Below are 16382 nucleotides of genomic sequence, written 5' to 3'. Positions count from 1 at the left end.
GTGGGCGGTCCTTGGGCTTCCCACAGGTCAGGGAACCCTGATTGCTCTTAGAGCAGATGAGGGAGGGTGACTTGATCGGAGGAGGGGGAGGGAAATGGGAGGCGGTTGCGGGGAGGAGGCAGAAATCCTTAATAAATAAATAAATTAAAAAAATAAAAAAAATAAAAAATAAAAAAAATACTGAAAAAAAAAACAAAGAGCCACATTCACCACTGAACGCAGCGTGGTTATAATGGACTGACGCCAGCTCAAATGTGGAATAGGTTTGACTGCATGGAAAAGACAGAGAGGGTGGAAACTACTCTATTAATATTCCACACCACAGTAGGATGGTTATAACTTAAAATAATATTTTATCTGCTTGTGAAAATCTGGAAGAGAGACAACTTAAAGCCTTCATACCAATTGTAAAGGGTTGCTGCTCCCAGCCCTTACCTAATCAGCATACACTAGGGCATGTGTTGAAGTAGCCCATTAAATCCCATTAGTGTGCCAATGAAGACATATTAATCAGATTCTGAAAACTGTTATAAAGAAAAGATAACTAAATTGGAGATGTTAATCTATTATTTTGACTTTCTTCAGAATCGTGCATGGAGCCTCCTGGGAACGTCTAATTGCCTTACCTAGTTTACCGTACCAAGGGCACCTAGCGGCAGTGTTCCCTGTGTTCTTAGTTCCTATAGACAAGCAGTAGCCATGTGCACATATACTTGACTGGACAATGATCGAGCAGTGGTCAGAGCCAGGTAAGATGCGAGGACCAGGTAGATCAAGCACAATGGGCAGAGACTGTTGAAAAGTGAGATGGAAAGAAGAGAAAGAACAGGGAACACAGAAAGGAGTGGGGAGGCAGGCGCATCGTAGTAAAGGAATGCAAATCAAAGATCAGAGACATTTAGATGACGGGTTTGGAGGAAGAAACACAAATTAAAGATCATGGGAGCTAAATGATAAATCTGCAACTCGTTTGCAAGCAATCTTTTTTTCCCAGGAGAAAACATCAAAAACTAGATATGGACTAGATATGGGGTAGAGTTCCTCTGTGGGCCACACGGAGACACGGTATACTTTATTTTCTCACACTGTCTTTAAATTTGGCTGATATAAATACTCCCTTTTATTTTAAAAGGACATTTTTATTTATTCTTTGAAGATTTCATATATACTGTATCTTCATCATTTACATCCCAAATCCCTTTCCTATTCCCTCTGGGACCCTTAAATCTTTCCTTCTTTGCCTTCATATCTTCCTTTTTTTTCTTTTTTATTATTTTTATTGAGCTCTACATTTTTCTCTTCTCCCCTCCCTTCCTCTTCCGTCCAATTATTACATGTACTCACCCATAAGTGGTTTTTAAACATAAAGCAAAGAAAACCAGCCCACAAACCACAATCCCAGAGAACCTAGACAACAACAAGGACACTAAGAGAGACATACACAGATCAAACCTATATGGGAAGTAGAAAAAGACAAGATCTGAGTAAATTGGGAGCATAGGGACCTTGTAAGAGGGTTTATATAAATACTTCTAGAGTATTTTTAAAGGAGATTTTTAATTTTTTTTAATTTGACCCCAGTTCTACCTTTTTATAGAGACCCCAGGCTTTGCATTCCCTTCCCACTTGTATAAGGGCTGTGTCCACTTTGCAGCATATAAAATCAGTCCTGCTATTATAAACCATCACAGAAGCAACTAAAAATGGGCAAAACAGAGATGTTTTTAAATCATGGACTTAACAGGTGGTGAGCTCATAGGCAAAATGATCATCCAGTTTCCTGAAGCTCTGGCTACATCACACTAGGCTCTGTTTTCTTCAGCCATGTGTTTTCTCCTTGGCGAAAACTTCCAGATGCCGAGATCTACATCCAGTGCTGTTTCTTCCTGTCTCTAATGCCTTCAGAATCAAGCGAATCACAAACAATTATCAAGAGAAAAAAAGCCCGATGTATATTAAGCAGTTGCATAGGCACCTTTTCTAAATGGTTGGATTTAATTTGACATGTTGGGGAGGGATTTAGGTTCCATGTTTTAATGACTGCCCATGTGATGCTAATGTTGATGAAATTCACAAGTATTAATTGTGTATTTTAAATATTTAAGTATATATATAGAATACTAATTATATATATTTATAATATATATATATAGTCAAAGAACATGAGTGCTCTATATATCTAGTTCATGAGTGTATGTCAATGCAAACAAAGTCAAAGCTCTGAAATTCTGAAGCTCATTCCGTTATATCATAGTCTGATTATGCTGTCCTGGGGATTTTTTTGCTTTCTTAACCCTGATTTTATTTTTCTAAAAACTTTTACTGTAGCATTTAGAATTTTATAGATGTTTTATACAGCGGTTTTAAGTTAATCCTAAGAACACCATAAATATGTTCCATTTACTTCTGTAGTATTATTAAAATGTGTATTTGCCTCCAATATAGCAACCCAAATGTAAAGATTTATGAAGTAGTGACATTTTATGTTTTTAAAACTTGTCAGTGTACCTGGGGTATAGGTCAGTAATAAAACATGTTTTTAAGATGCATAATGCTTGCATTCAGTGGCCAGCTAGAGGAAACAAGGCAGGCAGACCGGAAGAAAGGAAAGAAGGAAGGAAGGAAGGAAGGAAGGAAGGAAGGAAGGAAGGAAGGAAGGAAGGAGAAAGAAGATAGCAGAGAAGAAAGTAAAAATAATTCAATTAATAAACATTCACTTGGGATATAATAGATTCTTTTCTCAACTGATAAGTTACTAACATAATTTTTTTTTACTATATTTTGGAAATCCTCATGTCTTGAGATAGACATTTTTATACATTTCCAATGGGATACTTTGTTGATTGATGTAACTTCATATTGCAAAGAGAAACAGAAAATTAGAGGGTCTTCTTTTTGTTATTATCAATATTATACAAAATATATCTGCACAATTGTGTCATGTTTCTTCCTTTAAGCTACTACAATAGCCACATCACTCATAAATTTCTTAATATTGATGGCTTTACTCAAAAGACAAAGTTTGCAATTAAATGAAATAGTCTTTATTTTGCATTGTATAGGTCTTTATGACTAAATTTGTTATGAGTAGAATGGTTTAAATTTTGTCACTTTCCTTTATTATTATTATTTTTTTATTGAGCTCTACATTTTTCTCTACTCCCCTCCCTACCTCTCCCCTCTCTCCCCTTCAACCTTCTCCCAAGGTTCCCATGCTCCCAATTTACTCAGGAGATCTTGTCTTTTTCTACTTCCCATGTAGATTAGATCTATGTATGTCTCTCTTAGTGTCCTCATTGTTGTCTAAGTTCTCTCAGATTGTGATTTGTGGGCTGGCTTTCTTTGCTTTATGTTTAAAAACCACTTTTGAGTGAGTAAATGTGATAATTGTCTTTCTGGGTTACCTCACTCAAAATGATGTTTTCTAGCTCCATTTCCCTGAAAAATTCAAGATGTCGTTATTTTTTTCTGCTGTGTAGTACTCCATTATGTAAATGTACCACATTTTCCTTATCCATTCTTTAGTTGAAGGGCATTTAGGATGTTTCCAGTTTCTGGCTATGACAAAAAAATGCTGCTATGAACATACTTGAACCCATGTCTTTGTGGCACAATTGAGCATCCTTTGGATATATACCCAAAGTGGTATTATTGTGTCTTGAGAAAGGTTGTTTCCTAATTTTCTGAGAAATCGAAATGTTGGCACTTTTCAATTTCAACCCATGTAAGATTATCACCCAATGCCTATTACCCCTACAGGTACATTTTCATAGTTATAGGCACTATTGCCCTCTGCTTCATTCTATGGTTATCAGTGATACTTTTCTTAAAAGGCCCTGGAAAACAGCCATTGTATCAACGATAAAATCTAGGAATGAGTGAATAAATAATATAGCTAAAGCATTGCGGAACTAAAAGACAGAAAGATTAAATTCCTTTATTAGTATATGATAGTCTGCCACTCTGTATTATGGAGATTCTGGTAATATGACAATTTGAATTCAAATCAGAAATAGATATATTGATCAAAAAAAAAAACCCGACCATATATTACCTAATAGTTTCTTTCTTCTTTTCTTCCAGAAGAGACATTGCAAATATTAACTACTAGCTTCCTATTTTCATGGCATAGATATTGAGATAATATACTTGAAAATTTGTATGAATTGAAGATACCAAAGGGGAGAAAAAATGGTGTGATTTTTGTGCCAGCAAAGTGTGTAATAGTTGAATGATTCTACCTTGAAAGCAAAGATGGTCTAAGACTCTGGGAAACCTTTAATGAAATTTCTACTTGTAAGGAATATAACTCACTTATAAAAACACTAATATTAACTGCAGAATAGAGAACTCACTTGAGGAAAACCTTAGTGGATATAAGTGATCAGTAAGAGAACCTTAAAGAAAAATTCCACTCAGCTGCCTAGTCCTCAGAAAGACAGAAGGTTGCAATGATTATATGTTTTATAATTTTTTTTGCAAATAGATTTATTTTAGGTTTCAAGAATGGTACCTATATTATGGTGTTAAATAAAATGCAGGTGGCATATTTCTGTATGTTTTACACATGGTTGCATATGGGCTGGTAAATTTTACGCTATGTGCTTTGCTATATTAAAATAAGGTGAAGGAAACTTCCATTTACTTTTTAAATTTGTAACAGGAAATGTTAATTTGAAAATTTTTTATCCAACAAAAAGTTATTGTCCACAGGGTTCATTGTGAATACACTGGAGCCAATGTGAGGCAGATCAAATATGAATATATGCTTGGACTGTTTGTATGTATATACTCATATAGGCATACATATGAATATATGCTTGGACTGTTTGTATATATATGCATATGAATATGTGTGTATGAGTCTGTATGGAGGTAGGCTTGTGAAATTAAATGTCAGTGTGGAACTAAGTGTTTAGTAGTTTTAAATTATTAGTTTTAGCTCATTTCTCTAGGTTAACAAGAAGTTGCATGTTTGCTTTTCTTTTAAACCTTGATAATTGTCAAAAGAAGAGATATTTAAGTTCTTTAATGTGCAAATATGGAATATTTAGTCTCATTTTCATTTTCCCAGTGAACAAATAAGCCCAGGAACAGGCACCTTACCACATAGAAACTTCGGAGGGGAGATAAAGGCAATGTAATATAAAAGATGTGCAGACGTTTTTAAGCATATTCTTTCATATATTGTTTTATTTATGCAATCATAAAGCTATTTGATTCATGTGAGACCATATTTCAATTTTGGAGTGTGAACTAGTGAAAGAGTTAGCTTACTTAGTGGTGAAAACACTATGAAAAACTTGAATGAATCACATGCCAGTCGCCCAGTTTTCATTCTGACAGGCATCCCAGGGATGTCAGACAAGAACCCATAGATGGCCTTTCCTCTGGGATTTCTCTACATACTCACCATCCTGGTAAATGGCACCATCCTAGCGGTTGTCAAGGTGGAGCAGAGTCTCCATGACCTATGTAGTACTTCCTCTGTATCTTTGCTCTGACTGATGTTAGTCTCTCCATGTCTACTTTGCCCTCTATGCTCAGTATCTTCTGGTTCAACGCCCCTGAGATTCCCTTTGATGCATGTGTAATACAGATGTTCTTCATTCATGGATTTGGAGTAGTAGGATCTGGAGTCCTAGTGTTCATGGCCTTCGGCAGATTTGTGGCCATCTGAGAACCTCTGCATTATGTGTCAATCCTCACTCATGGTGTTATTGGAAAGATTGGACTAGTTGTCTTTGCTCGGGCAGTCTGTGTGGCCTTCCTGTGCCTTTTCTGGCTATCATTCTGTCGTTCCAATGTCTTATCATTCATACTGTCTGCACCAGGTTATAATGCACCTAGCCTGTGCCAGCACCGTGTCCACAGCCTCTACGGCCTTATCGTCATCACGTCAGGGCTCCATGCTCCCATCATTCTCTTCCTGAAGACAGTGCTGGGCATTGCCTCAGAGCCCAGAGGCTCAAAGCCCTCAACACCCATCTCTCTCTCATCTCTGCTGAGCTTCTCTTTTATATTCCTCTCATTGGTACCACCATGATCTACAGATTTGGGAAACACTTACCATCAATTGTGCACATGCCAATATCTACCTTCTCCCTGCTGTGCTAAGACCCGTTATGTACAGTGTGAAGGACAAGCAGATAAGAGGTGAGGTCATGAGAATGTTTCAGGGGAGAAAGAGCAGAGCCTAGTCAAATGGAATCATAAGTAAAATAAAAATTAAGTTAACACTAGAGTAATTCATATTTCCACTTTCAGCAGCTATGATACAATCAAATTTTAAAATCTGATTAGAATATAGTGTAGGAGTGAACAAGGCTATAGGCAAAGATAAAACACATCATTTTTTTCAGGGTTATATTCAATTTAGAAAACATGTATTTATATATCTGCCATCATAAATTAAATTTAATTTGGTGATATTATACTTTTGTCTACAAAAGTGGGGATAAGCAACAATCATATTGTTTACAGATAACCCTGATGAGTGTTTTCTTTGTCCTTTCTGTTGGGCCTTTGAGTATTTATTCTTTCAATGTTAAGCAATATTTGATGTATTAGTTAAGCAATAGTTGCATCAAGAATGATTTAATAATTCCCACAATGCTACTGAATAACTAGGTTATAAAACATTATATTTGAATAGAGAAAAAAACTGCTATAATATCTTAGCACAACAATTCAATTACCTGTATGTCTAGGTATTTATGTTTCCAAAGGGTTCTGAGATAAAATTAAATCAGACACATTATTCCTAGTACATACCTTTTCTTTCAAAATACATAATTTTCCTTTACATATTTAATACAATCATACAGAATTCTTTCAACCTAGCAAGACTGCTGACAATATTACTGTGTACTGAGGTTTTGATAAAAGTTGACAGAATAAAGTGTAAGTCTAGTGGAGATACTGGACGTAAGTGAAGGGTTTGAAATGCAGAGATCACATTTTCAGAAAAATATGTCGCATGTTCTTGTGTTTATGCTAATATCTGTCTTAAAAGTACTTCAGTATCACGTAACTAAGTTTTAGGCCATTTAACCATAAATTAATATGTATTTAACACTAAGAAATACCAGTAAGTATGCTGGACCCCAAGGATACAAAGAAACATACCCGATTTTCTGCTCAATTCTGTAATGTTTCTCTATAAACAAGTGCACTCAGACGATTTCAATGCAAACAAGATCATATTAGAATTATGCATTTAATGTGTAGTTAACTAATCCAGCTACATCATTTACCTGTTATCTCACTGAATTCTTCAATCGTTGAAAGAGTTGTGACAAGCATTTTCTACGGAAGAAAAATGAGATCCAGAGCAATAACTTGTCAAGGTCGCACCACTAAGTGGCATAGCTGGATTCAAATGCTGACCAACTTCCCTGAAACCTGTGAACTGAGATTTGACCCATGCCTCAGGGTTTCCAGGACTCACAAGCATATTCCAAAGAGAAAAAAGTACCTTCTGGCCTTACGATAGATGGCAGAGAAGCAAGAGCAGTCACACTGCTGAAGCTTAAACAAGAGCTTCACCTAGACAAGATAAACTAGACAGAGTCGGTTAAGGGTAATCCTGAAGGCATTATGATGGCACGAAATTTATCTAACAATTCCTGATTCATAAAGATTTTGATAGTATGTGTTTGGAGGTTATTAAGCATTATTCTACATTAAGCCATGACTCAATATTGATGCAATATAAATGGGAAACAAGCCTCAAATGTCAGGAATCATTATAATCTATTGATCTAAGAGAAAAAAATAATAGAACTTTACTTGCATTTATTTATCTCATCTTTCAAAACTGCATTTTTATGTTGTCATGTATGATATACATTGTTATAATACTTTTTTATATAATTTTTAATGATTATGTATAAAATATAGTTGTATTTAGAGATGTACTTGTTTTATTCAAAACCAACTTTAGTAATTGAACAGGAATAAAACCTATTTACAATGTATCTAAGATGAGAGCAAGCAACAGTTGCTCAGGAAATACATTTGTAGTGTTCAGACTCTGTGAAAACAGGGACTTCTGCTGCCCTTCCTATTTTGTCTGTCCTTTTATTCTTCAATGGAACTATGAGGAAATAAAATCAAATCTCAAAATTTTCTACAAGCCTCTGTATGTGTTCTCTGTAGCTCACAACACAAGCATCCACCTAAGTTCTCTGTAGCTCATCACATGATCCTTCTCTAGGCTCAGCGTTGCCTCCATTAATGTCTTCACAGTTCATATCTCCTTCCATGTAACAACTCAACTATTTCTTCTGAACTCTCTTTGAACTTGATTTCTTTGGGTAAAATTCAAGCATCTACAATTCCATTTAGTCTTGTTTAGTAAATTCAGAACCTTTCCTTTTTCTACCCTCTGTTCCTTTTCCAGCATGTCTATGTCTCCATGTCCCATGCTAGCTTCCCCCTTTCTTTCATTTCCTACATATGCATTTGTCTCCTTCCCTGTCTTTCTAAAATTTTAATTAAATTAAAACTCCATAAAACCATAAATTGATGGTTGAAGATGCAGAGACCCACAGCCAAATCCTAGGCAGAGCCAGAGTACCTCAAGAGAAGGTTCTATAGTTTGTATAGCTTGTATAGTTTGATGTTCTTATGGGACTTCCAACAGTAAAAATGGGGTGTCCCTGACTATTTTGCCTGTGTGTGGAACTCTTTCTTTATTGTATCATGTTAGACCATGTTTGGTGAATATCCCTGGGAGGCCTGCTTGCTCTTTTTTTTTTTTTTAAGGGAAAAAGAGGAAGAGTTAATCTGAGGGAAAATAGAGGACTGGAAAGGACAAGGAGTGGAGGGAGTGAAAACTTTGGCCCCTATGAAATGTATGAGAAAATAAAAGATAAAAAGTGAATTTAGCAGTAAGTTTTGAGGATGATATATACCATATAAAAATGGGTAAGGGATAATAAGGCTGATTGTGGTATTTAAATCTTAATTCCAATGTTATTGTCCTGGACCAAGTCACCCTTTATTTTAACATAATCTATCAGTACTTCATACTTCCTGATAGTAGCATTTCTTTCTCTCTTGTGAGACTGAGACACTTAGAAGAGTATTGAAATAGTGTTGAATTTTCTTCTTTGGGTATGTCAGATCATTAAATAAAAATTAATCCATTCACTATGAGTTTTAATCCATATTCTACTCTACCAAGCAGAGGTTTAAATCTTTCTGTCATGTCAGGCTATAGTGGTAGCATTAGTGTTAGGGGAGTAACCAATCTTGCTGGATATAAAGCCCACTCCACAAGATAAAACCTTTATATCTGGGGAAAAAAACACCTAAGGCTGAGGCTGTTTGAACATAGCCTCCGGGTGAGAGCCTAGTACTGTTATTCTGATAAATGAACATAGGACTAAAGTGTCACCTACATTTTTATCTTTATAGCCATAGGCTAGTGAGTGTGAGTGTGTCTCCCAGTCTCTCTCTCTCTCTCTCTCTCTCTCTCTCTCTCTCTCTCTCTGTAATTATTACAGATTTCTGACTCTGACCAGGGAAACAGTTAAGCTACCTATAGGTTCTTTACGTTTCCCTCAGCTGCTCCAAATCTAATGCCCCGTTCTCATCCCCAGCTCTAGAGCAGACAACCAACAGTGGCCACCTTCTTCTTGTGCCCCATTTCCAGTGGATCCCTCGGGGCTCCCTCTTCTAACCTCTATCCCCCCACTGCTTACTTTACCCCAGCCCCCAACTCCAGAAGATACTCCCTTGGAACCCACAGGCTACTCCAGCTAAGAAGTAGGTAGGCAAACTGAAAATCTTCACCTCTCTCTGTATTCCTCAAAGCCCAATCTCACAGTCTTATTCTGAGCTCTATAGAAGACATTCTGCTGTGACCTCTCCTCACTCAGTGCTCCATTACCAGGGGAATAAGTAGACCCTGGTGTAATGCCCTGCTTTGCTCCCTGCTGTGCACAAGAACATTATCCTGATACTCAAATCACAAAAGTACACAGCAAAGAACAGATATTATAAACTCATTTCCCTTATGATTATAGTTGAAAAATTCTCAATAACATACTTGCAAACTGGTTCCAAGAATGCGTCAAAAAGATTGTCTATCATGGACAAGTAGGATTCATTCCACAGTTGCAGGTTCAATACACATAAATTAATAAATGTAATCCAACCTATTGGAAACTTGGAAAAAAGACACATGATCTTGTCCTTAGAGTAGTAGTAGGCCTTGACAAAATCCAACACCTAGTTATGATAAAAGTCCTGGAGTGATTAAGGATGCAAGGGACATACATTACAGCAAGCCCATAGAAACATCAAGTTAAATAGAGATAAACTCAAAGCAATTCCACTAAAATTAAGGATAAGACAAGGTTGCTCACTCTCTCCATACCTATTTAATATAGTTCTTGAAGTCTTAGCTAGAACATAAGATAATTGAAGGATATCAAGAGTATATAAATTGGAAAGAAGGAAGTGAACATATATTTGTTTTCAGATATTATGATAGAATGCATAAGTGACCCTAAAATTTTCACTAGGGAACTCCTACAGCTGATAAATACTTCCAACAAAGTAGCTGAATACAAAAGTAACTTACAAAAATCAGTATCTCTCCTACATACAAATGGCAAATGGACTGACAAAGAAATCAGGGAGACAACACACCTTTCACAATAACATGAAAACTGTTGGGGTAACTTTAACCAAGTAAGTGGAAGAGTTATGTGATTAAAAACTTCAAATCTTTGAAGAAAAAAAATTGAAGAAGATATCAGGAGATGGAAAGATCTTCCATGCTCATGGATGGATAGGATTAGTATAGTAAAAATGGCCAACTTATCAAAAGCAATCTACAGATTCAATGAAACCCCCATCAAAATTCCAACACAATTTTTCACAGATTTTGGAAGGTCAATTCTTAGCTTCATATGGAAAAACAGAAAAGCAAAGCCAGCTGAAACAATTCTGAACATCAAAAGAACTGCTGGAGGTCTCACCGTTCCTGATTTCAAGATATACTTCACAGGTGTAATAATAAAACCAACATGATAATGGTACAAAAACAAGCACACCAATTGATGAAACTGATTTGAAGACCCACACCTATGGTCACCTGACTTTGATAAAGAAGCCAGGAATAAACACTGGGGGAAAAAAAAACATCTTCAACAAATAAATGGTGCTAGTCAAACTAGATTGCTAATGTAGAAGAATGCAAATAGAGCCATACTTATCATTCTGGGCAAAACTCATCTCCAAATGGATCAATTACCTCAGCATAAAGCAGATACACGGAGCCTGATAGAAGAGAAAGTGGGGAATATTCTTGGACTCACTGGCTTAGGAGATTTTCTGAACAGAACACTGTTAGCACAGGCACTAAGATCAGCAAATAATAAATGGGACCTAAGGAAACTGAAAAGATTCAGCAAAGCAAATGACATCATCATTTCAACAACACAGTAACCTAGAGAATGGGAAAAACATTTTATCAACTCTATAATTGATAGAGAACTAATATTCAAGGTATTTAAGAACTCAGGAAACTAGATACCTTGACTGATAACCAAGCTTCTTTTTAATCACTTCTTTTTCATTCCCAGTTTACAGCCTTCCAAACACTGCTCACTCAGAACAACCCTATTATTACTCAACATGTACAATGAAATCTTTATTCAAAATACTCAAAACATTCATATTATACAAAATATACATATTCAAAAATATACATCTCAGCTAACCTTCAAACCTTCTCTGTTTACCATGACTCTCATATTCTTGGGCAAGTCTGCATGGCCTACTAAATCAATCACATTGCGATTTGTTTTTTCTCTTGGAATTAGTGCTGGCTTGAGAAACATGCCATGATCCTCAGATGAGCTAACATGCAAAATTATCTAGCACTGTGCCTTTTACTTAGTAGTCTATGAAGGTTCTTATCTTCCATGGTGCTCAATGTTCTTGAAAACTTATTTTTACATAGTACTTTGTAGTTCACAAATATCACTAATTATGGCTTCTTATTAAACTGTTGTTTAGTTTAATTCACAATTACTGTAGATACCAAGAAATATTGTTTCCATATTCAATACTTGAAACTATGCCTAAAGAAAATTAACGTAAGACCTGGTGTCATCCAGGACAGCTAGGAAAAGACACCTTCAAATGGTTGATACCATGTTGTGCAATAGAACTGTACTTTGATTTACATTTATATTATTAATTATAAAATTTGGCCATTTTCTGTTTTAAAATTAATTTAATAGTGTGTTCTTCCCTTTCTCTTGTTATTTAATAATTTTTTCTTATCTACTACATTCATGCAAGTAATCCATAACAGAAATCACTTAAATTACTACGTTAGATAAAATTCATTACAGTAACTATAGCTTAAAAGGCATCAATCTTTGTCTTATTTTTGACCAATAAATTATTTTCAAAATAGAATAGGTAATAATCTGTGCTTTCATCTAGTGTATAGCAAGTCTTAACTGAATGTTTACAGAGAAATACAGTTCATATGTATGTTACCTTTTCTGTATTAAGTAAAAGATAATTTGGCACAGCAAAATAAAGTATTTATCTTCTGAGCAGGAAAGTATGTCTTTTCACAATTCAACTCACACAGAAAACTTTAAAAAATAAACATTCTTTATTTTCATAGTTAGATTTAAGTTTTTACAGAATTATTTCTCTCTCAAACTGGTAAGTTTTAACCCTCTGAAGTAATTTTAGTTCTAACAAATATCTGGATAATCTTTTTTCGTATCTCCTTGGTCTTGACAGTATAAACTATGGGGTTTAGCACAGGGGGGACAAGAAGGTAGGCATTGGCCATAAGCGCATGAGTCAGTGGTGACAAGTGCTTTCCAAAGCGATGGATGACTGATACCCCAATCAATGGCACATAGAAAATAAGTACAGCACAGATATGTGAAACACAAGTATTGAGAGCCTTCAGCCGGCCCTCCCCAGAGGCAATGGCCATCACCGTGCGGAGAATAAACACATAGGAGAAGAGGATAGAGAGGGAGTCAGAACCCTTGGTAAAGATGACGGCTATGAGGCCATAGAGACTGTTGACACGCGTGCTGGCGCAGGCAAGGCGCATGACATCTTGATGGAGGCAGAAGGAGTGAGAAAGAATGTTGGAGCGATAAAACGGAAGCCTCTTGATGAGGAAAGGCACAGGGAAGACCACACAGACTGCTCTTGTCAAGATGAGTATCCCTATTTTACAGACCACACCATTGGTTAAAATGGTGCCGTATCTGAGAGGACTCCAGATGGCTATAAGACGATCAATGGCCATTGCGACTAGCACTCCTGACTCGATGGCTGAGAAGGTGTGAATGAAGTACATCTGAGTAAGACAACCATCAAAAGTGATGAATTTGTAGTTAAACCAGAATATGCCGAGCATAGAGGGCAGAGTACAGAGGGTGAGCCCCATATCCGCAAACGCCAGCATACACAGAAAGTAGTACATAGGAATGTGCAGAGATGACTCGGATTTGATTGTAGAGATGATAATACCATTGCCAAAGAGAGCAGTGACATATATGGCACCCAGTGGGAATGCCATCCAATAGTACTTCTGCTCAAGTCCGGGGATTCCGGTTAAGACAAAGTAAGGGTGCTGGAATTGGGAGTGGTTATGGTCTGCCATGAAGCCAACATACAGGCAATGAGAGTAACTTTGAGAATCCTGAGAAGCTGTTTCCTAAAAATAAATGGTGGGGTTTATTGGTGTGTTACAATCTGACCTCCCTAGGAATGCAGCCTTTTTATTTCCTCATGAGTGTGAGTGTGGAGTCCCGGAAATTATCACTCTAAGGAAGATCCTATTTGAAGACATTTCTAATGGTCCATGGAAAAATGATCCACTCAGAAATATATTAGCTTAAGAACGCAGTATACTACTAATCTATAAAGCAAAAATTTTTCCTTTCCTATCCTTTCTTCCTCATCAATATTTTTTATGTCGACTAATCAGCAACTGAGGAGGTAGAACATCCTCCTTGAAAATTTTTCAACCTTAAGACACAGTTTTCTTTATTAACTGATTAGATTCAAGTTTACTAAGGAGCTGAGAAACACACATTCAGACCCCAGCTCTGCCTGTGCAATCTCTATGTGAATCACACCTGGTGCTATACAGTGTCCGTGACTGACCGAGGGTAATTACAGAGGACAATTCTAATGATGGCAGTATAAACTATGAAATTCCAATTTGTCACAATGAATGCCACTCCCACCAGCCTCCCTCCTTGGGCTCAGAGCTCTTAAAGCACCTAGTTCATATTTGTATGTTTCTACTCAAAGCACAACATTTCTTTATTCTTCAGAGTCTGGATATAAGCACACATTTGTCCTGAATCCAAGTTTAGCCACATAGAACATTAAAATGAACATATTTGTATCTTCTAAATTGTTGAGATATCAGCAAAAGGCAGACTAAACCATGATTGTGGAAGCAACAGCAAAATCCTTTCCACAGTAAGCTAACAATACAGGATATAGTGGGTCTCCCCTAAAGATGATATCATATTACAGTTTTCTATTTCTAAGGCACTTTTATCAAGTAACACACTCTGAATGGGGGAGAGACATGGTCACCTTAATGGAAATCTGTAGTTTATGCTTATATTAACTATATTACGTGGTATTACCATACCACAACTTTATATACATATAAAAATATATATAAATTTATAAATATATAAGTCTATAAATATTATATATATATAAAGTCGTGGTATGCTTCTCAGCCAGAAGAGCCTGAGTGCCTTGTGAGAGTGAAAATTCTTATCAAGCAAATGCCTGTAATACAGAGTGATGATAAAAGAAACTTTAAGAGGTGAGCAAAGAAAAGTGTGGTAAGCAGGGTGGAAAAAAAGTAGGGGAGCAAACAGAAATTACAGGAACAGTAGAGACAGAAAGTGATGCACTTAGTAATTTATTAATTGATATCATTCTTTCATTCATTTAGTAGCAAAACTTCCATAAGAATAAGAGGTAAGGATCTCCAAAACCTTGTTGAGAATTACAGTTAAGGGCCAGGAGGAATCACAGACTCAGAAAAGGCACAGTCACTGCAGCTTCTGGCAGGTACTCTTTTGACAAGAATTTTCAAGACTTGCTATTTATCTAAATTACCTAAGATTTAGAAAACAGATGGAATGCAACTGTATTCTCTGAAGATTGTGCTGTTAGACCCATAGCTTTGTCATGGGTGGTTTGGTGGAAGAGGCACCAGGCCATGTAAACATTCTGCACGGGCACCTTAGGCTCCACTAGTCCTTCAGGTTCATCTGCACATAGATCACAGAAGCAGATGGAGCCACAAAAATGAACTTTAATTGTCTATTAAAAAGTAGTAAGTAACTTCTGGGATTCTAGGCATTCCTGGGTATTGTTTGAAAATAGACTACGGTGAAGATTGAAATTAATAGGAGAAATTTATCCTTCACTTTTCTAGATATATAAAGGGCAAATAAGACTGAAGAAATAAGAATAAAATAAAACCCTCTCCCATAATTAATTATAACCACCCTCATTTGATAAAACCATGAATGCCCACCACATAAATAGATATCATATTACAGAAATAAACACAACATAATCCATAGGTGGCATTTATCTTCTGCCAACATTAACTCCATGGCTGAAATTCATTCTTCTAAGTCAGTGTGTTCGCTCTGGAAGGTGGTCTGTATCCCCCACCTATACCACTAGATTACAGAAGGTCAGTTTCACCTTTCCCTGAACGCAGATGTGAGTGAGAAAGAGAACAAGTAGATGTGAATAGGAAAGAGAATACACAAGGCAGGGGCTGTTCTTGTTGAGAAATCAAAGCTAAGAGAGATAGATAAAGGGGACTCTCAAGGATGCTTCTGTAGGGCTATCTTAAATCTCTTTCCCATGACCAGATTTATCTTCTTGTTTTTCTCTCACACTTACCTGACTCTTGAGTGAACCCTAGCTAGATAAAGATGTTAAACAGCACAGTGGAGGTTCACCTGGCAAAACTTGCCATGACACCGTTAGGATTTTTATGTACTGACATACACCAACAGTCTTCCCTTTACTGTGCCAAGGAGACTCTTGCAGATCCCCTGGGCTCCCAAATCAGAGATCTCTCTAGGGCAACTAAACCACTCTTAGCAACTCAGATCTTTAAAAAATGAGATAAAGCTGACGGCACTACTAAGAAAGCAGGCAGGGGAGTTCCAGAGCCTGATTACTAACTACCCCACGACATCTTTTCATGGCCAGGGTAGGCATCTCAGGATTTCCATGCAATGAACAAATGGTATTTACTTTTATTTATCCCAAAATGCATCCAAATTTTTAAAAAATTCAAAGAAAAGCACTTTTACTAT

The 16382-nt window shown here is 36.5% G+C and overlaps 1 protein-coding gene and 1 pseudogene across 1 annotated transcript; one reads left to right on the top strand and one right to left on the bottom strand.

Annotated features, from left to right (window-relative positions):
- The first annotated feature begins 5294 nt into the window (after positions 1–5294).
- On the top strand, positions 5295–6200 carry LOC142850780 (olfactory receptor 51H1-like; annotated as a pseudogene).
- Positions 6201–12709: 6509 nt separating this feature from the next.
- LOC142850779 (olfactory receptor 51H1-like) lies at positions 12710–13666 on the bottom strand. Its single transcript, XM_075974688.1, has one exon. The coding sequence runs from the start codon at positions 13664–13666 to the stop codon at positions 12710–12712; it is 957 nt and encodes a 318-aa protein (XP_075830803.1).
- Between the last annotated feature and the right edge of the window lie 2716 nt (positions 13667–16382).

The sequence above is a fragment of the Microtus pennsylvanicus genome, chromosome 5, assembly GCF_037038515.1.
Source record: "Microtus pennsylvanicus isolate mMicPen1 chromosome 5, mMicPen1.hap1, whole genome shotgun sequence".
NCBI classification, from domain to species: Eukaryota; Metazoa; Chordata; class Mammalia; order Rodentia; family Cricetidae; genus Microtus; species Microtus pennsylvanicus.
Note: the sequence above shows the minus strand (reverse complement) of the source record. Positions and strands in the feature narration are given on the sequence as shown.

Bases quoted from the DNA above. Each gene is read 5' to 3' on its own strand.
- LOC142850779 (XM_075974688.1), bottom strand. From the start codon at position 13,666: ATGGCAGACCATAACCACTCCCAATTCCAGCACCCTTACTTTGTCTTA.